This window comes from Saimiri boliviensis, chromosome 2 (genome assembly GCF_048565385.1).
Source record: "Saimiri boliviensis isolate mSaiBol1 chromosome 2, mSaiBol1.pri, whole genome shotgun sequence".
NCBI lineage: Eukaryota > Metazoa > Chordata > Mammalia > Primates > Cebidae > Saimiri > Saimiri boliviensis.
In genome coordinates, this window is record NC_133450.1 from 110,239,622 (window position 1) to 110,265,306 (window position 25,685).

Sequence of the window (25,685 nt, forward strand, 5' to 3'; positions counted from 1 at the left end):
GGCCCCAGCGCAGCCCAGGAGTCCGCGCACGGAGGCGCTAGGGGCGTCCCGCACTCGAAGGACACGCGCGCCTGGACGCCCCCCGGCGGGCGCCCCCCACGTACCCCCTGCCCCGCGCCGGCCGCGCTCCCCTCCCCCGCGCCGGTGTTCCAGGGGCGCAGGGCCGCGCGTCCAGCCCCAGACGCGCCGGGGGTCCCTGGGGACGCGCCAGCCTGGCCGTGGCGCGACGATGGAGGAGCCGCAGCGCCCCCGCTCGCACACCGTCACCACCACCGCCAGCTCCTTCGCGGAGAACTTCTCCACCAGCAGCAGCAGCTTCGCCTACGACCGGGAGTTCCTCCGCACCCTACCGGGCCTCCTCATCGTGGCCGAGATCGTGAGTGCCGGCGGGCTGGGGGTGGCGGGGGCTCAGCCGGACCCCGGCGCGTGCTTCCGCCGTGTTTCTCGGAATGGAGTCTGCTCAGATCCTCCCGCGGGCTTCAGGGAACCGTTTTTGCTCAGCCTCGCCTTCTTCCCAAAGTGCAAAACTCAGACTCCCCTCTCCAAACGAGGTCCAAGAAACTCGGGCTCTGCTGGGAAGAAAGGGTGGTGATCCTCAGGATGTCTTGCTGGGGGAGAAATTCAGCTTGTTGCGCCCTCTCGGTGGCGGCGGCAGATTCTGGGAGCAGGATGCTTGGCTTAGTGGCTGTTGAGTTTGTGCTGAGCGTCAGGGACACCTGGTGCCTCTCTCACCTGATCTCCACGTGGATGGCCTCCTCCCTCAAAATAAAGGTTTCCTAAGATCAGGGGAAGAGGAACGGGCTTCTTTTTCTGATTATTTCCTTGGTAGTCACGTTGGGGTGAGTCAGGAAAATTTTGCTGAATAAAATCTGAGCGCCGCCACCTATTTCGGGACCAAAGAGGTTTTCTGCCTAGTGCTGTGCACATCCTGGTTTAGGCTCAGAACAGTCCTGGGAAAGAGGTGGGACATGGGCGTTCCTCTCTCCGTTGGAGGGCATGGCGGCTGGAAACTCAAGTGATCTCCCCAGAAATCCCAGCCAGTCCTTCAGGGCTGAGAAAGGACTGACGCCCTGTCTGCAGCTAGAGGTAGCCACTGTTTGAGTCTTCTTTGTGTACCAGGGTCTTGTCAAGCCCTTGAGATGTCCTCGTGCCCTCGTGTAATCCACACGACCTCGTCCCCTGTGAAGGCCTGGAGAGGGGAAGTAAATTGCACCAGTGGATGGTGAAGCTGGGATTCAAACCCAGGCCTGCCTTTCTGCAGGGTACTGCTCCTAACCGGGAACAGCTGAGACAGCTCCCAGCTGTGCCCTTCCGCCATGTCTCAGACTTTTGTTTAAATATATGGGAACTGAAATCCAGCCTATGTGGGAATTAGAGAATGGGCACGCCATCATGGCGCAGAGGTGACTGAAGACCTGGGCAGTTCCTTTGAGAAACCTGAAGTAAATTCTGTTGTACCTCAAATAGCTTGCTCGCTCCCCCAGCCTCAGACCCCACCCGGACCGGCTCTATCAAACCCCAGGTGGCCATCGAGGCATGAGGTATGAGAAGTGTTGGCTCAGCTCCTCTCCCAGCTGTTTCTCTCAGAGGGTATTGAGGACTTCAGGAGGCTCAAAAGGCTCAGGTATTGAAATCACCTGGCAGGGCCTGGCTTTTAGGAGTTCAACAAATATTTGCTGTGCGAATGAAGGAGTTGGCAGGCCCCTCTGCTTCAGCAGAGCAAACAAAAGCTAAAATGATGGAGACGGGACTTCTACCTTGGGGTGGGTTTGGACCAGGCATGAAGTAAAACGCCTTTTTTTTTTTTTTTTTTTTTTTTTTTCTGATTTATGATCAATATGCTCTGTGTTCCGCAGTTTTTCAGGATATACAAAAGTGAAAAAAGAAATGTAAATGGCCCACAATCCCATTACTAGAAATAATCACTGTTGACATGTTAGCATGTAGCCTTTAAGATTTCATTAAGTTTTTTGAAAAAATGGGGAAACATGTAAGCAAAATCACCCTCATTACTACTATATAGTTTTTATTTTTGACAGAGTTAATTATGCACTTTTTCTTGTTTGTTTGCTTTGAGACAGGATTTTTCTGTCTCCCAGGCTGGGGTGCAGTGGCACCATCACGGCACGCAGCCACCTTGACCTCTCTGGTTCAAGCGATTTTCCCATCTCAGCCTCCCAAGTAGTTGGGACCACAGGCATGCACAACCACACTTGAAAAATTTTTAATTTTTTTCTAGGGAAAGGGTCTCTGTGTTGCCCAACTGATCTCAAACTCCTAGGCTCAAGCAATCCTCCCGACTCAGCCTGCCAAGGTGCCGGAATCATAGGCATGAACCACTGTGCCTCACCTTATGCATCTATTTTGAAGATTCGGCCCTACAGGCAGAAATAAAAGTTTTTCCAACTACCTTCAACTCTTAGAACTTATTTATTTATTTTTTTTTTGAGATGGAGTTTTGCTCTTGTTACCCAGGCTGGAGTGCAATGGCGCGGTCTTGGCTCACCACAACCTCCACCTCCTGAGTTCAGGCAATTCTCCTGCCTCAGCCTCCTGAGTAGCTGGGACTACAGGCACGCACCACCATGCCCAGCTAATTTTTTGGATTTTTAGTAGAGACGGGGTTTCACCATGTTTACCAGGATGGTCTCGATCTCTTGACCTCATGATCCGCCCGCCTCGGCCTCCCAAAGTGCTGGGATTACAGGCATGAGCCACCGCGCCTGGCCAACTCTTAGAACTTCTAAATAGCATGTTTATAATGCTGCTGTTTTGGAGTTCCCTTAGCCACCGAGTCGTAGGCATTACCCATTGCCTTTCTACTCTGAAAGATGAGGCTTTAGCTGGGATGCCCTCTTCCCCGCCTCCAATTAAACACGCACCCTTCCTGCCTCCCAGTATAGGTCTCCACTTATGATGGTTTGACTTAGGATTTTTCAGCTTTATAGATGTTGCAAAAGCCATCTGCATTCGGTCGAAATCATACTTCGAATTTTGAATTTTGGTCTTTTCCCCGGCTAGCAATACACAGTAGATGTTTTCTCGTGATGCTGGGCCGTTCTCAGTCACCCACGCCATCACCAGTGCAAACCACCCATCCTCTCCAGCGTGCTGTGCTGCTGGCTGATTCAGCCAGCTGTGGGCTAACCTAAGTGTTCGAGAGCGTTTAAGGTAGGCTAAGCTCAGCTATGATGTTTGGTAGGCTAGGGGTATTAAAATGCATTTTTGACTTTGGATACTTTCCTCTTAGGATGGGTTTATCAGGTTGTAACCTCATCGTATGTCAAGGGGCATCTGTGTAGTCATCAGGTGATTTGGGTTAGATGAGCCATTATTGACCCGTGATGCTATAAATGCCACTTACAACTGAGCCACTGAGTAGACTATGAATGCTTTTCCTTTCCTGCCCAATTTCTTGTTTGCCTTGGTGTTAGTAATTCTTTTTTTTTTCTTTCCATTTTCATATTTCTCCAGACATTTAGTCACTAATTTTAACCCTAGTTGCTAGTCTCCCACCAGCAAGTTAAGAGACATCGGGTATTCTGCCAGAGTTCATCCTCATCACTGGCCTCTTAGGAAGATTCTCTTCCCTTCTCTCCTGGGTTGGATCCTCTGCTTCCCATGTCCAGAGTCCTCTGTCTTGCCCTACTCCCACTGGGAGTTCCTTGCGGTTTTCTTTTTTTTTTTTTTGAGACGGAGTTTCGCTCCAGGCTGGAGTGCAATGGCGCGATCTCGGCTCACCGCAACCTCCGCCTCCTGGGTTCAGGCAATTCTCTGCCTCAGCCTCCTGAGTAGCTGGGATTACAGGCACGCGCCACCACGCCCAGCTAATTTTTTGTATTTTTAGTAGAGATGGGGTTTCACCATGTTGACCAGGATGGTCTCGATCTCTTGACCTCGTGATCCACCCGCCTCGGCCTCCCAAAGTGCTGAGATTACAGGCTTGAGCCACTGCGCCCGGCCAACAATAAGCTCTTAAATTTTGTAGACTCCCTCAGACATTTGCCAGTTCACATTTTGTTACATCTGCTTTCTCTCCGTGTGCTGTTCTTATTTCTGTGGCAGGTGGTATTAAACCACTGAGAACTTGCAGGCCCGACATTGACTCCCTAGGTATTTCGCGTGAGCCGTTCTTTCAATTGGAAAGTACCTCATAGAGTTGTCAGGACCTGAACAACAGCTGTGCATGAAATGCTCAGCAGAATACCCTGGATTACTCTTCAGTTACCTCCTTCTCACATGCTGCTTCTCTTCAGCTTCTAATTTCCCTTTTCCTTTGGTATATTTCAACTCCAGCAAATGCCAGAAAGAGAATTAATGGTTTCTCTGTCAAGATATTACAGCAGCGGGGGTGAGTATTCAAACATTTTCCAGTTCATGGCAGACCAACTTTGAATTCACTCCTGATCAACATAGGACCCCCTGCTCCCCCAGCAGACAAGCACATGCGGAGAGGGAGCTGTGGAAGGTCAGGTCCAGGGAGCTGGAAGGTTTGATGATAGCTTCTAGCTGCACTTGCCCTGCACACAAACCAAGACCTTACCTAAGGATTTTTTTTTTTTTTCCAGGAGCACGTGCACTTTATTGAACGCCACTACAGAAAAGTGTGTGAGGGTAAACGGCTGATACAGGAAGGGCTGGGGGCAGGGCGAGGAATGGAAGCTGGAGTACCAGGGAGACAGGTCATGGGCAGAGCCCCTGGCCGGGGTGATTCCTCTGGATCTACCGATAGGCTTGCAGAATCAGGATTGGGATGATGATCATCAGAATGGTCATGATGATGCCCAAAATCAGGGCCCAGATGTTCAGGCACTTGGCGGTGGAGGCGTAGGCCTGGGCCCCGGTCAGGTCGCCAACCATCTTCCTGTCCCTAGACTTCACGGAGTAGGCGTATGCTATGAAGCCCAGGCAGCAGGAGTTCATGAAGAGGGTGTTGAACAGGGACCAGACAACGTGGTCGGGCACGGAGGTCTCGCTTCGGATGTGGATCACGGTGGATGTCGGGGGTGCAGGATTGTGGGGCACCCCCAGCACATCCACCTCATGCTCCTCCCTCAGCATCTCATAGTTTGGGGGACGGTCGGTGCTGGCGGGAGTGAAGAAGGTTTGGACAGTGTGGTTCATGGTGTCCGGGAAGACCGACCATGGTAGGGTTGCTGGGATGCTTCTCCAGGATTTTTTTTTTTTGAAGCAGAGTCTCATGGTGTCACCCAGGCTCAAGAGTGCAGTGGTGTCATCATAGCTCACTGCAACCTGGAACTCCCGGGCTGGAGCCATCCTTCCACCACAGTCTCCTAAGGAGCTGGGACTGGGACCAAAGACATGCACTGCCAATGCCCAGCTAATTTTTTTTGGTTTTTTTTTTTTGAGACGGGGGTCTCACTGTGTTGCCTAGGCTAGTCTCAAACTCCTGGCCTCAAGCAGTTCTCCCACTTAGGCTTCCGAAAACACTGGGATTGTAGGCATGAGCGATTGTAGTCAGAAGATTTTTGTTTAATTTGAGTTTCCTCTTTCCATTTTCTCAGTTCTTTCTAAAACTCCTTTTATACTTTTTTCTTTGCATATATTTTCATTTTCTTTCTTTCTTTCTTTCTTTCTTTTTTTTTTTGAGACGGAGTTTCGCTCTTGTTACCCAGGCTGGAGTGCAATGGCGCGATCTCGGCTCACCACAACCTCTGCCTCCTGGGTTCAGGCAATTCTCCTGCCTCAGCCTCGTGAGTAGCTGGGATTACAGGCATGTGCCACCGTGCCCAGCTAATTTTTTTGTATTTTTAGTAGAGACGGGGTTTCACCATGTTGACCAGGATGGTCTCGATCTCTTGACCTCGTGATCCACCCGCCTCGGCCTCCCAAAGTGCTGGGATTACAGCCTTGAGCCACCGCACCCGGCCTCTTTGCATATATTTTCTTGTGACTTTTTTCTAACTGATCTGTGACCTGCTGTACACTATGCTGTGAACATTTTTCAGGGTCTTGAATCTTTGGAATTACTATCATTTTCTATCCTAAATAAAAATAGAACAGAAATAAAAATAGAATAGAATAAAAATTCTATCTTAAACTAGAAAACCTGATTTCCCCAGTTTTCTGTTTTAAAACTAATGTTTCTAGGTTTGACTAGTATAACCAGAGCCGTAGCAATCTTCTTCCTTTGTCCATCTTTCCATATTTGTTGAGTGCTTCTCTTGAGGAAAAGTCCCTTGAGGTAGAATTGTTGGGCTAAAGGCTATATAAATTTAAGGGTTTTGTGACATAGTCTGAAGTTATCTTCTCCAAAGTCCTACTGGTTAAAACTGTCATCTGTAGTATGAGCCTTTTAAGCTAAAAATACTTTTTAAAAATTCTAAATGCTAAGGAACACCTTAAATTACACACCGTGTTTTGTTGGTTATAATGGATATTTTTTGTTCATGTTTTAATATCTGAATCAGGAAGCAGCTTATAATGGATGATTTCTTGGATATCATGAAATATGGACCCATTGATTCTTTATCTGGGGATAGTGGAGCGTGTCTGTTTCAAATCTTTGCAGTTTCATTCCTGAGACTAAGGATTACCTACCCACAGAAAAATGCTACTTTCTCCCGTGTGAAAACAAAATACTGAGACAAAGAATTACTAAGAACCTGACTTCCTGCTTGAACCTCGGGAAATGAAATTGTGCAGAGAACAAAACGTAGTGTTTTTGCAAATCACATGTCAATCGCTTGCTCTGGCTTTGGGGGCGAGTGGTAGTAAGTAGCTCTACCTATTAAAACACTCAAGGTGATGTCAATGTAACATCATGTGGAAACCAAATCATGGTAGTTTCCTTCCTTTTAAAGTTTTATAACAAGCTAGAAGCAATCCAGTACTTGACCTGTGAATTGTAGGATGCTGTGATCTCATTACTGTTACAAGTACTTGAAGAATGAAAATGATTTGTAAGAAGCTGAGTAAATTGTGCCCTTCCTGTTACTGATGACTTCAAAATGAGTTGTAGTATCCATGTAATAAGGTTAGGTCACCTTTTATTTACATACTGTCATGAGCAAACTTAGTTGGGGAAGGGTAAATAGGGTTTACTGAGAATTGGAATTTAAATATTTCTACTGCCCTACTGAGTTCCTTAAAAAGAAAAAAGTGAACATAGTTTCTATTTCATAAAAGCAATACCCAACATTTGTAGAAAAAACTTTTACTTATTAATTTTATTATTATTTTGAGACAGAGTCTTGCTCCACTGCCCAGGCTGGAGTATAGTGGTATGATCTCAGCTCATGGTAACCTCTGTCTCTCAGATTCAAGTGATGCTCGTTCCTAAGCCTCCTGAGTAACTGGGATCATGCCACCATCCCTGGCTAATTTTTGTATTTTTAGTAGAAACGGGGTTTCACTATGTTAGCCAGGCTGGCCTTGAACTCTTGGCCTCAAGTGATCTACCCACCTTGGCCTCATAATTGTTCCAGAATTTTTTTTTTCTTCTTTTTTTTTTTTTCGAGGCAGAGTCTCACCTTGTTGCCCAGGCTGGAATGCAGTGGCATGATCTTGGCTGACTGCAACCTCCGCCTCCCAGGTTCCTGTGAGTCTCCTACCTCAGCCTCCCAAGTAGCTGGGACTACAGGCGTGTGCCTCCACGTGCGGCTAATTTTTGTATTTTGTATTTTTTAGTAGAAATGGAGTTTCACTATATTGGCCAGGCTGGTCTCGAACTTCTGACCTCATGATCCACCCGCCTCGGCCTCCCAAAGTGCTGGGATTATAGGTGTGAGCCACCGTGCCTGCCCCAGAATTTCTTAAGTTGTATATTATCTGTAATTTTCTCAAGTGTAGTCTCTTGTAAGCTACTCTTTTTGTTTCCTGCTGTGACCATCTGTGCTGGATACCTTCCATTTGTCCTTCACATTCCCTCTCCACCCTGCTCCTGAATGGACTGTCTTAAGGGACCCCTGCCCTCTGATGTCCCAGTGGCCGCATCTACTGGTGGCGCCAGCATGAGGCTGTCAGGTGAGAGGAGAGCAGGTTCTGGACATTCATTCCCCAGGGTTCCTCCTTGCTGGGTCTCAGCTGGTTGGATGTGTCCCTCCATGGAAGACAGGCTACCTGGCAGCTCTCTGCACACTGCGATTTTCCCTGACTCCAATAACTATTTACTCCCCCCTGCTTCTGATTGCCAAGTACTGCCCTATAGCTTGTGGTTTTCCTGCACCCTGCTGTATAAACAATACCCTTATTAAACCCTACTTAGATTACTCAATCTGAATGTGCCTGCTTTCCTGCTGAGACCTGATATATTACCTGTTTTCATCAATGATTAACTTCTTATGACATTCATAATGGCCACATAGTATTTCATAAATATCCAGGCTCCTACTGTTCACTGTATGCTTATTTCCTCTTTTTAGCGGTGCTATAACAAACATCTTTAAAGCTAAATCTTTCTGGATGTTCTTTAGTGTTTTCTGAGGATGCTTACTTAGAATTGATAAAAGGGTATACGAATTTTCTTTAAAGATGAGTTTATTGGCCAGGCACGGTGGCTCATACCTGTCATCTCAGCACTTTAGGAGGCCAAGGCAGGAGGATCACCTGAGGTCAGGAGTTCAAGACCAGCCTGGCCAACACAGCGAAACTCCATCTCTACTAAAAATACAAAAACTAGCTGGGCATAGTGGTGGGTGCCTGTAATCCCAGCTACTCTAGAGGTTGAGGCAGGAGAATTGCTTGAACTCGGGAGGCGGAGGTTGCAGTAAACTGAGATGGCACCACTGCACTCCAGCGTGACAGAGCAAGACTCGGTCTCAAAAAAAAAAGAGAGAGAGAGAAAAAGATAAGTTTATTAAGGTATCCACCTTGTTTATAGTGTAGAGTCCTATGAGTTTTGGCATTTGTGTTTTTTTAAAATCTCTTTTTTAAGATATAATTGCATACAAAATTGACCTTTTTAAAGTCTACAATTCAGAAGTTTGTAGGATATTGACAGAGTTGTATAGCTGTCTCTTATTTTAGAATGTTTCCCCCCTGGAGATGGAGTCTCACTTTATCCCCCAAGTTAGAGGGCAGTGGCACGATCTCAGCTCACTGCAACTTCTGCCTCCCAATGTTCAAGCAATTCACCTGCCTCAGTGTCCTGAGTAGCTGGGATTACAGGCGAGTGCCACCACACCCGGCTAATCTTTTTTTCCTGAATTTTTTTTTTTTTTTTTTTTGAGATGGAGTTTCACCCTTGTTACCCAAGCTGGAGTGCAATGGCGTGATCTCGGCTCACCGCAACCTCCGCCTCCTGGGTTCAGGCAATTCTTCTGCCTCAGCCTCCTAAGTAGTTGGGATTACAGGCACACGCCACCATGCCCAGCTAATTTTTTGTATTTTTAGTGGAGACGGGGTTTCACCATGTTGACCAGGATGGTCTCGATCTCTTGACCTCGTGATCCACCCACCTCGGCCTCCCAAAGTGCTGGGATTACAGGCTTGAGCCACCGCGCCCGGCCTCAAAGAACGTTTTCATCACCTCAAAACCAACCTCATCCCTATTAGCAGTCACTACGCATTCCTCCCTTCCCTCAACCTTTGGTAACAACCAGGCTATTTTCTGTCTTTATGAATTTGCCTATTCTGGACATTTCACATTTGTGGAATCCTCCGTGGCCCTTTCGATCTGACTTCTTTCACTTGCTATCTCATTCATACACACACACACACACACACACACACACACACACACACACAGACAAACACACATATTTTTTGAGGCAGAGTTGCACTCCTTCACCAGGCTGGAGTGCAGTGGTGAGATCTCAGCTTACTGCAACTTCCACCCCCTGGGTTCAAGGGATTCTCTTGCCTCAGTCTCATGTGCTACCACACCCAGCTAATTCTTGTATTTTTAGTAGAGGTAGGGTTTTGCCATCTTGGCCAAGATGGTCTTGATCTCCTGACCTCGTGATCCACCCTCCTCAGCCTCCCAAAGTGCTGGGATTACAGGTGTGACCCACCGTGCCCAGCAGCATCGTGTTTTTTTTTTTTTTTTTTTTTTTTTTTTTTTTTTGAGATGGAGTTTTGTTCTTGTTACCCAGGCTGGAGTGCAATGGCGCGATCTCGGCTCACCGCAACCTCCGCCTCCTGGGCTCAGGCAATTCTCCTGCCTCAGCCTTCTGAGTAGCTTGGATTACAGGCACGCGCCACCACGCCCAGCTAGTTTTTTTTGTATTTTTAGTAGAGACGGGGTTTCACCATGTTGACCAGGATGGTCTCGATCTTTCGACCTCGTGATCCACCCGCCTCGGCCTCCCAAAGTGCTGGGATTACAGGCTTGAGCCACCGCGCCCGGCCAGCATCGTGTTTTTAAGGGTCAGCCATGTTGTAGTAAGCATCAGTAATTCATTTTTTGTAATTGTCAAATAATATTTCACTGATGTATCTGTCCATTATTTTGTTTATTTATCAGTTGAAGGAGTTATAATAGGTACTTCATATGCATGTGTTAATATCTGAATCAGGGGCAGCTTCTAATCAATACCAATTCGTTCCTGCTAAAATAAACAAAAACCTGGCAGCTGGGATATCAGTTTGGATTCTATTGAATCCATAGATCGATTTGGTGAGTAATGCCATCATAACAAAATGAAGTCTTATAACCTATGAACATGGGATATTTACATTGCCTATTACAAATCATGCTGCTATGAACCTTCATGTATAAGCTTTTTTGGTTGTTTTTGAGACACAGTCTCGCTCTGTGGTCCAGGCTAGTGTGCAGTGACGCGATCTCAGCTCACTGCAACCTCCCCCTACTTGGTTTAAGCGATTCGCCTGCCTCAGACTCCCGAGTGGCTGGGATTACAGGCACCTTCCACCACACCTGGCTAATTTTTGTATTTTTTTAGTAGAGATTTGGTTTCACCATAGTGGCCAGGCTGGTTTTGAACTCCTGACCTCAGGTGATCCACGTGCCTCAGCCTCCCAAGCTTTTTTTTTTTTTTTTTTTTAGATGGAGTTTCGCTCTTGTTACCCAAGCTGGAGTGCAATGGCGCGATCTGGGCTCACCGCAACCTCCGCCTCCTGGGTTCAGGCAATTCTCCCGCCTCAGCCTCCTGAGTAGCTGGGATTACAGGCATGCGCCACCATGCCTAGCTAATGTTTTGTATTTTTAGTAGAGACGTGGTTTCACCATGTTGACCAGGATGGTCTTGATCTCTTGACCTTGTGATCCGCCCGCCTCGGCCTCCCAAAGTGCTGAGATTACAGGCTTGAGCCACTGCGCCCGGCCGAAGCTTTTTTTTTAAATTAAAAGTGTTTTTAGAGACAGGGTCTCCAGAGTGAGACCTGCCAGGCTGGAGTGCAGTGGCATCATAACTCATTGTAACCTCAAAACTACTGGACTTGAGCAATTCTCCCCCCTCAGCCTCCCGGGTAGCTGGACAACAGGTGTGGGCTCCCATACCTGGCTAATTTTTAAATTTTTGGTAGAGACAGGGTCTTGAACTCCTGGCCTAAAGTGATTCTCCCACCATGGCCTCTCACAGCACTGGATTACAGGCATGACCCACTCTGCCCAAGCCATGTACAAGCTTTTATGTGTACATATGTTTTCAGTCCCCTTGAACATTTGGCAAGAAATGTAATTACTGGGTCATGTGGTATCTTTATGTTTGATATTGAAGTGGCTCAGTGTGGTGGCTCACCCCTCTAATTCCAGCACTTTGGGAGATCAAGGCAGGCAGATCGCTTGAGCCCAGGAGTTTGAGACCGGCCTGGGTAGCCTGGGCAACATGACGAAACCCCATTTCTATGAAAAATGAAAAAAATTAGCTTGGGGTAGTGTGTGCCTGTAGTCCCAGCTACTTGGGAGGCTAAGGTGGGAGGATCACTTGAGCCAGGAAAGGTGAAGCTGCAGTGAGCTGAGATTGTGCCACTACATTCCAGCCTGGGTGATAGAGTGAGATCGTCCCTCAAAAAAAGAAAAAGTAGTTCGTATCCCAGTCACGACACACACAAAAAAAAAGAAAAAATAGTTGAACCACTGCTAGACTGTTTCCAGCCTATGCCGCTTTACAATCCCGCCTGCAATGTGAGGGTTCTTACTTCTTCACATCCTCGTCTGGACTTACTTTCTTTGATTCGAGCCATCCTAGTGAGTGTGAGATTGTATTGCACTGTGGTTTGCATTTCCAAAATGACTAACAATGTTGAGCAATCTTCAGCGTGCTTAATGGTCATTACACTTTCTTTAGAGAGCTGTCTATTCAAATACTTTGTCCATTTTAAAAATAGGTTAACTTGTCTTTTATTGTTGCGTCGTATAAGTTCTTTACACATTCTGGGATAAATCTCTTATGAGATATATGACTTGAAAGTATTTTTCTCCCATTCTGTCTGTTATCTCTGCACTTTTCTTGATGATGTCCTTAGAAGTACAAAGGTTCATAATTTTGAAAAAATCCAATTTATATAGTTTTTTTTTTTTTTTTTTTTGTCATTTGTGCTTTTGGTGTCACATCTGAGAAGGCTTTAACTAATCCAAGATCACAAAGATTTACTCTCTATTTTCTTTTTTTTTTTTTTTTGAGACGGAGTTTCACTCTTGTTACCCAGGCTAGAGTGCAATAGCACGATCTCGGCTCACCGCAACCTCCGCCTCCTGGGTTCAGGCAATTCTCCTGCCTCAGCCTCCTGAGTAGCTGGGATTACAGGCATGCGCCACGATGCCCAGCTAATTTTTTGTATTTTTAGTAGAGAAGGGGTTTCACCACGTTGACCAGGATGGTCTCGATCTCTTGACCTCGTGATCCACCCGCCTCAGCCTCCCAGAGTGCTGGGATTACAGGCTTGAGCCATTGCGCCCACCTGTTAAATTTATTTCTAAGTATTTTATCCTTTTTGATTCTATTGCAAATGGAAGCATTTTCTTAAGTTCATGTTTGGATTGTTTAGCAGTAGATTATACAAATCCAATTGAGTTATTTTTTATTTTAATTTATTTTATATAAAAAATTTATACCAAAAAAAATAGGCAGGGTTTCACCATGTTGCCCAGGCTGGTCTCGAACCCCTGGGTTCAAAGGATCCACCTGCCTTGGCCTCCCAGTTTGACAGGATTACAGGCATCAGCCACTGTGCCCAGACTCCAATTGAGTTCTACATCCTTTCTTTTGTATTCTGTAACTTTGCTGACCTTGTTTACTAGTTTTAATAATTATTTTGTGGTTTGACATATGTTTTTAAGGCTTTTGGTATTGCTGCCAAGTTGTACAAAAAAAGTTCACGCCAGTTTTCATTCTCTCTAATGGTGTTTCAGCATGTAACAAAATTTGTTTCTGCAAATGCTCAAATTTTCTTTTGATATTTGCCAACTTGTTTGGGGAAGGAGATATTCAGAATAATAAAAACCAATTTGGTATGGGCACCAACGAGTCAGAACACCAGCTATAAATAAGGGGAGCAGGGACATGTGAAAAAATGCAAATGGTTTTTATTTGCATTTCTGTGATCATTAAAGCTGAACATTTGAAATATGCTTATTAGACATCTATTTTTATTTTTGTTTTGTTTTGTTTTTCTGAGGGTCTCACTCTGTCACCCTGGCTGGAGTGCAGTGGTGTGATCATTGTTTATTGCAGCCTCAACCTCCTGGGCTCAGGTGATCCCACCTCAGCCTCCCGAGTAACTGTGACTACAGGCACGTGCCACCACACCTGGCTAATTTTTTGTGTTTTTGGTGGAGACAGGGTTTTGCCATGTTGCCCAGGCTGGTCTCAAACTCCTGTGTTCAAGCAATCCACACACCTCATCCTTCCAAAATGCTAGGATTACCTGCCTGAGCCACCATGCCCAGCCACATCTATTACTTTTTATTATTATTCATGCCACTTTTTCATCAGAAATTCTAATGTGTATGAAATCTAAACTGTTATCTTCCTTTAGCCTTCTGGCCATTACTTAGCTAAACAGGCCCCAGACCCAAGGTTACACAAATACTTGAATAAAATACAGGAGAAATTTTTAAAAAATATTTCTTGATTGGGTGTGGTGACTCACACTTGTAATCCTAGCATTTTGGGAGGTTGAGGCAGGTGGATGGCTTGAGCTCAGGAGCTTGAGACTAATCTGGTCAACATGGTGAAACCCCGACTCTACAAAAAACACAAAAATTAGCTGGGCGTGGTGGTGTGTACCTGTAGTCCCAGCTTCTTGGGAGGCTGAGGTGGGAGGATTGCTTGAGCCTAGGAGCTGGAGGTTGCAGTGAGCCATGATTGTGCCACTGCACACCAGCCTGGGAAACAGAGCCAGACCCTGTCTGAGAAAAAAATAAAAATATTTACCTTCTTACATTTTAAGAAGTTCTTTTTGTGTTTATAAGGTAAGAATTTTACTTTTTTACCCAAGTGGATATCCAGTTGTGTCACTATTAATAATATCTTATTTCATTATATGCAGAACTATTTCTTAACCCTATTTTGTTCTATTCCTCTGTGAATTCCCAGGCCCTTTTAATTATTGTAGTGTTATAATGTATTTTAATATTAACAGGGTAAGCCATACAAAATTTTCTATTTCTTTGCTGTCGCTGTATACTTATACTAACACTAAAGGTGATTTTTAGAATCAGCGTTTCTTAAATTCCATTTCAACTTGGATTGTGATTGCATTATATTTAGAAACCAATTTGAAGAGTTGGCTTTCTGATACCAAATCTCACCATCTATGAATGTTGTCTTTCTTCATTTATTCAGGTTATTTTATGTTCTTAAAGTTCTAAGTGGTTTTCAGATGAGTCTTATGCATTTCTTACTCAGTTTTAAGTATTTTCAATTTTTGATAAATGGGATTTGTTAAAAATGAATTGGATTTCACTCATTTCTGATTATGATTTATGAAGAAAGCTGGTAATTTTTAAATTTTGGTCTTGTGTGTAACTATCTTGAGTCACACTTTATTTTTGATTTTGTCAGTAAAATATCTGTGAATATGGGTGGTTTTCATTTTCTTTTTTCTTTTTTTTTGAGACGGAATTTCACTCTTGTTGCCCAGGCTGGAGCGCAATGGCACGATCTCGGCTCACGGCAACCTCTGCCTCCTGGCTTCAGGCAATTCTCCTGCCTTAGCCTCTTGAGTAGCTGGGACTACAGGCACATGTCACCATGCCCAGCTAATTTTTTGTATTTTTAGTAGAGACGAGGTTTCACCATGTTGACCAGGATGGTCTCGATCTCTTTTTTTTTTTTTTTTGAGACGGAGTTTCGCTCTTGTTACCCAGGCTGGAGTGCAATGGCACGATCTCGGCTCACCGCAACCTCCGCCTCCTGGGTTCAGGCAATTCTCCTGCCTCAGCTTCCTGAGTAGCTGGGATTACAGGCACGTGCCACCATGCCCAGCTAATTTCTTGTATTTTTAGTAGAGACGGGGTTTCACCATGTTGACCAGGATGGTCTCGATCTCTTGACCTCGTGATCCACCCGCCTCAACCTCCCAAAGTGCTGGGATTACAGGCTTGAGCCATCGCACCCGGCTTCATTTTCTTTTTATACTTTTTTCCATTATTGCATAGGCTAAGACTGCCAGTATGATGTCAAATAATTGGGATGATGTGGCTATCCTTGGCTGGCTCATAACTTTAATTGGATAGTTCCAATATTCTAATAATAGTACAGTTTTAACTATAGGGTCTGTTATTGAGTTAAGGAAGGGAAGTTTAACTGTGTAACCTTTTTAATTAGGAATGATTTGAGCAGTATAAATGGGAATGGAGCTAGGAGATAGGATTGTTTTGGTGGGAGGGTGCTTTTTATTGAAGTGATCAGTATGAGTTTTGTTTAATTCAATTTGCTAATGTAGTGAATTGCATTAGGAAACCTAATGTTGAATTATTCTTATACTCTTAGGATAACCTCTACTTAGTTTTATTATTCTAATAAACTATTGAATTTAAATGATTTTTACTCTTGGATTTGATTTATTAATATCATATCTAGGGATTTTGTTGCTATGTGTATATGTAAAATCAACCTTAGTTTCCTTTGCTGTGTTCCATTTTGTCTGATTCTAATCCTGTCAAATCAGCTTTTTTTTTTTTTTTTTTTTTGGTAGCATTTATTTATTTTCTTGTCCCTTTATCTTTTTTTTTTTTAATTTTTTTTTTTTTTTTTTTTTTTTGAGACAGAGTTTCACTGTCACTCAGGCTGGAATGTAGTTGATGTGATCTCGGCTCACTGCAACCTTTGCCTCCCAGGTTCAAGTGATTCTCCTGCCTCAGCCTCCCTAGTAGCTAGGATTACAGTCGCCCGTCATCATGCTCAGCTAATTCTTTTTGTATGTTTAGTAGAGATGGGGTTTCACCATGTTAGCCAGGCTAGTCTCAAACTCCTGAGCTCAGGTGATCTACCCGCCTCGGCCTCCCAAAGTGCTGGGATTACAGGTGTGAGCCACCGTGCCTGACTGGCCTCTTTATCTTTTAAAACTAATCATGGTAATTTCTTTTCATCTTGTATTTCTCCATTTTTATTTTTATTTATTTATTTTTTTAAGAGAACAGGTCTTGCTATGTTGCCCAGGCTGGAGTGCAGTGATTATTGACAGGTGAGATCATAGTGTGCTTCAGCCTTGAACTAATGACCTCAGACAATCCTCCCACCTCAGCCTCCCAAGTAACTGGGACTTCAGGTGAGCACTAATGTGCCCAGCTTGTCCCTCTATTTTTATTTTTTTGTATTTTTTTGGGGGGGGGATGGGGACAGAGTTTCACTCTTGTCACCCAGGCTGGAGTGCAATGGCACCATCTTGGCTCACTTCAACCTCCAACTCCGAGGTTCAAGCAATTCTCCTGCCTCAGCCTCCCAAGTAGCTGGGATTACAGGCACATACCACCACGCCTGGCTAATTTTTGTATTTTTAGTAGAAACGGGATTTCACCATGTTGGCCAAGCCGATCTCAAACTCCTGACCTCAGATGATCCACCCACCTCAGCCTCCCAAAGTGCTGGGATTATAGGCATGAGCCACCAAGCCTGGTCTTGTCCCTTTATTTTTTAATTGAGTGGGATTTGTATAACATGAAATTAACCAGTTTGAAATGAACAACTGAGTGGCATTTACGACATTTACAGTGTTGTACAATTGCCACTTGTCATTCCAAAACATTTCATGTCCTCCAAAAGGAGATATTCCTTTTGTTTTTTACCTTTCCTTGTCATCTTATTATAAGTACATATTTTATATATATTATATAGTTAGATTTTATTTCTATACCCGGTCTGAGAACTTGTCTTCCAATATGGAAATGTAACACATTTATAAATATTGTGATTAGGTAGAATTCTTAGTTTTCCTTAGTTTTTTTTTTTTGTCTAGTGATTGAAAATTATAAAATCTATTTTGTTTGGAGTTACTTTGAAATTTTTACCCCAGATTTTAAGCTTATATTTTTCTAAATATTCAGATAATTCATCAAGATATATATAATTCCATGCAAAGGACAACACTCTCCTCCTTACCTATTCCTGGCCATGTACTTTGTGTCAGCCAGTTTTTTCTGGATTAAAAAAAAAAAAAAGAACAGCTTTATTGAGATGTAAGTATGCTCTGACTTTCAACCCATCTGTTGCTTTATTATGGCTTTGATGGTTTTAATTCCCCAAAATTAGTCATTCTGAAGTATTTCTTTTAGTCTGATCTCTTTTTTATTGAATCACTTTAAGGATGTTGAGTGTATTTTGTTTACTGGGAGACCATTTCTGCTTGCTTCTCCTGTGCTGTTTCTTCAATCATTTGGTGATTAATGGTTGTCTGTGTCTGTAATCAAAGATGAGCTGATCAGCCTAAGTGGGAATCCCTGCACCCCTGGCAGTGAACACATTCTGTGATCTGCATCTGGTGGTTTTTCAAAGGAAGGGAAATATTGATAGGGGTGCAAAGGGGAAACTAGGGGTAATAGAACTGCATGGGCTTTCTCATGGTGTATGTAAATTGCTTGTTGAAGCATCTGGAAATCTCAAATATTTATCCTGGGGGCTATTTCCAGAATTAGCTACTGGAGGGAGGGGGAAGAGAATTAACTTGGTACAGCTAGTGCTCGACTTAAGACCGTGGTCGGGACTGCGGAACGGTCGTAACATGATTTGGTCGTAAGTTGAGTAGGCTATATGTACAGTTGAAATGGTGCACGCGGAGATGGCAGTGCTGCCAGAAGCTGGTCCGCACTGTTGTACGCCCAGCTGGGCAACGTTTGCGCTGCCAGATGCGGAGCAGTCGTGCCTAGCGATTGTGGTCGTAAAGTCGAATGGTCCTAAGTTGCATAGGTCGTAAGTCATTAATACCTGTAGTTTCTAAGCCTTTAAATGTACTCCTTAGCAGATTACCCTTGACTCATTCCTTCTCCAGCTTGTTACTGCTTCTAATCTTTGGCTTATCTGAGGGTCTGCTTGGAGACTTGCTTTTTTTTGGTAGATCCTCTATTTTCTGCTGCACAGCTGCAGACTGCGAACTCCCTTGCTTATCATTAGTTCTCAAGTGCCTTCCAGGAAGTTCTCACTGCTCTGGACTACTGTTGCTACTCTTTCTAGGTGTCAGCACTACTATGTATTTTTTAAAATTTGGGAGTGGGAGACATTTCGATGGAATTTGGGAAGGGTAAAGAGGTCAACAAATAGGTCTAACTACAAAGACGTTCAGTAGTTTTGTTATTCACCTAAAGATATTTTTAGGCCGGGTGTGGTGGCTCAGGCCTGTAATCCCAACACTTTGGGAGGCCAAGGCAGGTGGATCATGAGGTCAGGAGATTGAGACCATCCAGGCCAACATGGTGAAACCCCATCTTTACCAAAAATATAAGAATTAGCCAGGCATGGTGGTACGTGCCTGTAGTCTCAGCTACTCAGGAGGCTGAGGCAGGAGAATCGCTTGAACCTGGAGAATCACTTGAATCTGGCTCACTGGCAGCAGTGAACCAATGTTGAGAATTTGACCCTCTTTCTGTGTTGTGAATATTTTTTTTCTAGCTTATCATCCCTTAGTTTTATTTACAGTGATTTTTTTTTTTTTTTTTTTTTTTTTTTTTTTTTTTTTTTGATAGTCTTGCTCTGTCACCCAGGCTGGAGTGCAGTGTCACGATACAGATCACTGCAGCCTTGACCTCCTGGGCTCAGGTGAGCCTCTCACCTTAGCCTCCTGAGTAACTGGGACTACAGGCACGTGCCACCATGCCTGGCTGATTTTTTTATTCTTTGTGGAAATGGGGGTCTCACTTTGTTGCCCAGGTGGCTCACTTTGGAGTTCTTCTCAAACTCCTGGGCTCAAGCAATCCTCCCGCTTTGGCCTCCCAAAGTGCGATAGTGAGTTTATTTACAAAATCTAAAGTTTATCTTCACATCTCTCGGTCTTATTGTTTTCCCCATATTGGGTGTCATCCTTAGTATTATTTCAATAACAAAGCTAAATATAGTGAACTATACTTTAATCTTTTACCTATATTTTTCTTAGGTGCTTTAAAATATTTAATATTGAAATACATTTCAGCAGAAAGTATAAAATTGGCTCTAATTTTGTTTTTAGATGTTTACTTAGTTGTCCCAGCATTTCATATTGGTAAATTCATTCTACATTCCCTTACCTGGATTGCTTTCTGTTTTTCACTTACTACTTGTATCTGCTTGGGTTCAACTGTACACTTTCCAGTCTGTTCTACTCTTTGTTTCCATGTTTTAATACCTGTAGTTCTTTTTTTTTTTTTTTTTTTTTTTGAGACAGTTTCGCTCTTGTTACCCAGGCTGGAGTGCAATGGCGCAATCTCGGCTCACCACAACCTCCGCCTCCTGGGTTCAGGCAATTCTCCTGCCTCAGCCTCCTGAGTAGCTGGAATTACAGGCACGCACCACCATGCCCAGCTAATTTTTTTGTATTTTTAGTAGAGACGGGGTTTCACCATGTTGACCATGATGGTCTCGATTTCTTGACCTCGTGATCCACCCGCCTCAGCCTCCCAAAGTGCTGGGATAGTTTTGTTTTTATTATATTATTTTTTTTAGAGATGGGTTTCACCATGTTGGCCAGGCTGGTCTCAAACTCCTGACCTCAGGTGATCCACCCACCTCAACCTCCCAAAGTGCTGGGATTATGGGCGTGAGCCACCGTGCCCAGCCAATACCTGTAGTTCTAGATTACATGTTAACATCTTGTAGGATAATCTATCCCAGCTGTGATTTTTTTTAAAGTTTTTTTCCCTATTTTCACGTTTATATTTTTTTCGAGTTGACCTTTATAATTTTTTTTTTTTTTTGCAGTCACTGCTGCTGTCTCCTTTCCTTTGTCAGATTACCTTGAACTTTTGTATAACACAGATTAATGTTGTGAAAGGGAAACTTTTCAGCTATTTCTTTGTCTCAGGTTATGTCTTGGTATTGATTCTTAAGTTCTTCAAGGTCTTTCCCAGTCTAAATGCTATGAAGGTTGGACATCGTGGCTCATACCTGTAACCCCAGCATTTTGGGAAGCCAAAGCCAGAGGAGTGCTTGAGGCCAGGAGTTTGAGACCACCCTGAGCAACATAGCAAGACCATGTCTCTACCAAAAATTTAAAAATTAGCCAAGTGTGGTGGTGCCTGGCTGTAGTCCCAGATACTCGGGAGGCTGAGGCAGGAGGATTGCCTGAGTAACAGAGTGAGACTGTGTCTGTCTCTAAAAAAAAAAAAAAAAAAAAAAAAAGAATAAAAAATAAAATGCTGTGGGTTTTACAGTGCAAATCAATAATGCATATCTTGTTTACTGTCATAAAAATGTGTTGAATATTTACTGTGTGGCAGAATCTGTGTCTAGCCCTTCGAATATAGTGGTAAATGCACCTTTCTATGTTTATTTAAACAAATGATCAATTACAGGATTTAAGACATGTAAAGAAAAAATATGCTTCAAAAGATATTAAATCATAGTAGGAGAAAACCTCACGTTTTCAGATTTGAGGTGACATTCAGGAGACATTTATTCCTTGTAGGCATTTGGTCCTTTATTCACCCCCTAGAGAGAGTTACATCTAAAATTTGGCGAGCTAATACCATTTGTTTGTTTGTTTTTGCTAAGATTTATAGTAGTGCTGTTTCTAGGAAGGTGCCCGTACTTTTCTTTCTTTTTGCCCCCCCATATCTCTTTTGCTGGGGGGAATGGGCCTCTTGGGGGCCCTCGCTGCACGGCTGGTTCACTGGCACTGCTTCCCGAGTCCCGGGGCTTCGTCGCGTCGGACAGCCCAGGCAGGCTGGAGAACGGCTTGACTGGCAGGGCCTCCGCGGTGTCTTCTGCCCGGAAGGCCAGCCCCACGGTGGCTGGGGCCTGTGGCCGTGCTGTTTGATGGCGAGGCCACACTCGCCCAATGTCTTGCCATCATCCGAGACTTGGTCGTCCTCGTGCAGCCGCTGCTCGTCCCGCGACCGCTTGAGGATGCCCTCGAACACGCGCTTCGGCTCGCACACCTCGTTGGATCCTTGGCGCCCGTGAAGACGGTGGTCTCAGGGCGCCGGATCCTGGGGAACACGTCCATCGCGGCGGCTGTCTGGCCCCTCCACGTGCCTGTGAGCACTCTACCGTTTAAAGGGTTTTCACATTCGTTAGCTCACCTGATAATAAACCAGTCCCAGGTTGTGAGGAATCCCTCCTTTCTTTCTTTTCCATTTCTAGTTGAGCCATGATTTGAGGAAACAGTTCTTTTTTTTTTTTTTTTTTTTTTTTTTAAATAAAGATGGTGTTTCACCATGTTGGTCAGGCTGGTCTTGAACTCCCGACCTCCAGTGATCCGCCCGCTTTGGCCTCCAAAGTGCTTGGATTACAGGCGTGACCCACCACGCCCGTCAGAGGAAACAGTTCTTAACACATGAATGAGTCAGCCACACCCTTGGAGAGTTCAGCCTGAAACGATCTGATAGCTTGTCCATCCTCTGTACCCACCCCTGAGATTCATGGCGCCAGCCTAGTGATGTGTCCCTTTCATGGGAAAGTAGGATATTCATTGTCTTAGAGTTCAACTGAAGATGACAATCTACTGTAGCTAGTTGAAGCCTCAAGGGATTTATTATGCATCATTAGTTGGCTTCCACAATTTTTGGTAGAGTTGGAGGAGCAGGCTCTAGGCTGAGCTTCCAGGAGCACCTGCTGGCATCATACCAGGGAACTGACCTGCCATCAGCAGGAAGGTGAGGAAGCAGGATCCATTCTCCAGTCTGCTGGGTCCTGGATGGTCACTGAGTCATGATACCAGATGGCTGCCCCTGACTTGCCTCTCAGCACTATGAAGCAAGAAATGGGACGCTGAGATTTCAACTACAACTGCCACAGAAAAACAAGTCCCTCCTTGGCTGTGTCTGCCAGCAGGAGGATAGAAGCATCCAAAGCATGTCCTTTGGGCCACGGTGCGGTCTTCTTCCAAGTCTAGGATGGTGTGTCTGCCGAAGCTACATTCTTGTGTGGAACCTGAGGTGTGGTCTGGCTTTCCAGCCTCTAGTGAGCAGTAAGGCACACTGCAAGGGGAGTGTAGCAGAGGTGAGCAGATCCGCATGGGTATTTACTACATCCACTTCACTGGATTCTACCTGGGTCACTGTGTTGGAGGTGGAGGGCCACCTGTGATTTGTGGTGCTTCTGAAACATTCTAAGGACTTGCCCTATTTCAGTTAAGACACACATTTGATTTCGAGCTATGTAATCTTTATGACTGATTTGATACCTCCTGAACTTCATCTGTCATAGAAAGATAACGACGATGTCACATGTTAGTAGAAGATAAAGTGAGCAAAAATACGTGGAATCTCTGTCTCAGAAGTAAATATTAGTTTATTTCTTGTGTTACTGTAGGCTTATTTCTTCCCTATTTTTAATCAATGGGTCTAGATATTATAGATTAATTCTGCTTGGACTGGGCTGTATTTGGAATGAGTGGTCATATCAGCTTCTAGTGAGTTTTCACATACTCAGCAATGAGGGGGAACATAGAATTTAGCCGCTCTGGTATATACTAGGGTTAGGATTAGGATCATACCTGTAACTAAAGAAAGCATAAAAGCTATTTAAAAAATGACAGAGAACTGCTTATTTGAACCTTAAACATGCTGAGCTCATTTAGGTTATGTAAATGATTAGTAGAATGATTTAGACACTATTATGAATGATGTCAGCTTTGTAGGTACAGTGGGAAGCTTCCATTGATTTATGTTCCTATACACTTTATTTAAAGAAGTCCTACAAAGCCATGGGGTGATTAGTTTTCCAGAGGTCTGAGTTTAATGATCTTTGTTGGAAAACATGCAAAGCTCTGATCTCATTCCTTATCTTGCCCCTTCCTTCATCTATTCAAAATCTAATTATAACAGGAGCCGCTTTCGGGGTGGGGGGGCGGGGAAGAATTCACAGGAGAAAAGTATCTTTGTTGTTTATTTATAACCTGCCTTGTTTCCAGAAAGGGCTTCAGGTAGGACAGAAACTTTGGGTTTTAAAAAATGCAACAAGAAACCTACATCAATCAAAAACTGAAAAGCATCAAATATCACTTTGGAAGAAAAAGTTGGTCTGAAGCACTAAACACTGAACAGGCTTGAAGGGATATTCTCAAATAAAGGCACTTCAGAGACAGAAAGCAGTTATGTTGCCTGACACCGTTTACAGCAGTCCTGGAGTAAACAATATTGATGACCTGTCAGCTAATCACCCTTCAACTTTAGTTGTAGAGGGGAGAAGTGTCTGTGCATTGAGGCTCTGACTTTCTTCTGGTCTCTCAGGCCCAGAAATTCCTTAGGGAAAGAGATGATTGAAAAGATTATAATAGATGTATTTAATATTCTTTTATTCTTTTGAGATGGAGTTTCACTCTGTTACCCAGGCTGGAGTATAGTGGCGCCATCTCGGCTCACCGCAACCTCTGCCGCCCGGGTTCAAGCGATTCTCCTGCCTCAGCCTCCCGAGTAGCTGGGATTATAGGCGCTTGCTCCAATGCCCAGCTAATTTTTGTATTTTTCGTAGAGATGGGGTTTCACCATCTTGGCCAGGCTGGTTTTGAACTCTTGACCTCGTGATCCATCTGCCTCCACCTCCCAAAGTGCTGGGATTACAGGCTTTAGCCATTGCGCCCAGCCTTACTATTCTACTAGCTTATACTTTGGAAATTATGGCTAAGATTCCTTTTAATTGTGACATGAATATTGAGCAGTTTTCCTTTTCATTCACATTTCACATCATGAACTAATGTTCCGATCTCCCTGGGAGGCTAATGTTGGATTTTTAAACTTCCCTTTATGTGATGAGGTTGCTTTTGTGAAAGGTGGAAGACCAAAGCTCATTAACTAGGTCACTGGTTACTACCAGGCTGGTTTAGTGGCTAACCTGTGGAAGAAGAGCTCAGGTGGGAGCCGACGCTTATCTTTCCATCCCAAGGTATGAAAAAGGTCAGTCCGCAAGGGTTAGGCTGCAGACTTACGTAACTGAGAATGAGGAGCTGTCTTCTGCATGTCCCAGAACTGAGATTCCTTCTTTGTTTCACTAAAACTTTTTTGTGTGAACTATTATACAATACTAAAACTCATAGACAATTTATTTTTTTTTAAGAGAGAGGATCTTGCTCTTGTCCAGGCTGGAGTGCAGTGGCATGATCATAGTTCACTCTAAACTTGAACTCCTGGACTCAAGCAATCCTCCTGCCTCATCCTCCTGAGTAGCTAGGATGATAGGCTTGCACTACCATCCCTGGCTATTTTTTTTTTTTTCTTTTTTTGAGACAGGGTCTTACTATGTTACCCAGGCTGGTCTGAGATTCCTACACTCAAGTAATCCTCCCACCTCGGCCTCTTAAAATGTTGGGATTACAGGCATGGACCACCATACCAAGCTACCTGGCTCATTAAAGAATTTTTTGTGTGTGTAGAGATAGGGTCTCACTGTGTTGCCCAGGCTGGTCTCAAACTCCTGGCCTCAAGCAATCCTCCTCTCTTACCCTCCCAAAGCTCTGAGATAATAGATGTAAGCTATTGGCCTAGAATTTAAATCATGATTAAACAAGTAACCATACACAGCCACTGAGGTTAAGAAATAGAATATTACCATATTTTAGAGGCCCCCCCATAGCCCCTGCCCTCTTCTGCAGAGGTAAAGGTAACCACTATCCTGTTTTTTTTTTTTCCTTTAAGCGTATATCCATTCTATATTCTATAAAGTTCAGAATTTTCCAAGTATTGTTTACCTTGGCTTATTTTGCACTTTACAGAATATAGAAACGCATGGGATTTCCTTCTCTGACTTGCTTCTTCCGTTCATCATTGAGCGTTTTCCGTATTGACATAGGTAGCTGCTGTTCCTGAACTTTTACAGTTTTATCATATTTTATTTTATGAGTGCGCCATAATTTGCCCCTTCTAGGTTGATGACCTCCTGGATTGCCATGTTTTGAACTGATTGACTTTCCCTTTTTGTGTTTCTCCTTCTCTTTCCCGCTTTTGTTTGTTGGGAAGTTACGCTGTATTCTTTTAGCAGATTCTCTAGCTGTCTCAGCATGCATACTGTTTATTATACAGGCTAAGATTAAACTGTATTTTTATCCTGCTCCTAAATGAATGCAAAGACCTCAGAACTCTAAATCAGATGACGTTCTTCACAATTTATAGGACTTTCTCGTTTAGTTTTAGCTACTTTTCCACCTACAAATTAGGCATTGTAGTTTTATATCGTCAACAATTTAGCTCTACTCAC

General features: G+C 44.0%; 1 protein-coding gene and 2 pseudogenes across 1 annotated transcript in view; 1 reads left to right on the forward strand and 2 right to left on the reverse strand.

Moving 5' to 3' along the window:
* The window catches only part of LOC120360845 (uncharacterized), a 53,101-nt gene that overhangs the window by 9,900 nt on the left and 17,516 nt on the right, over window positions 1-25,685 (forward strand). Inside the window, exon 4 of the mRNA XM_074392582.1 lies at window positions 1-25,685. This exon is cut by the window's right edge and continues 17,516 nt beyond it. Coding sequence (XP_074248683.1) covers window positions 1-592 — 592 coding nt within the window. The 3' untranslated portion in view covers window positions 593-25,685.
* On the reverse strand, window positions 4,697-5,163 carry LOC120360840 (interferon-induced transmembrane protein 3 pseudogene; annotated as a pseudogene).
* On the reverse strand, window positions 20,982-21,498 carry LOC120360844 (elongin-B pseudogene; annotated as a pseudogene).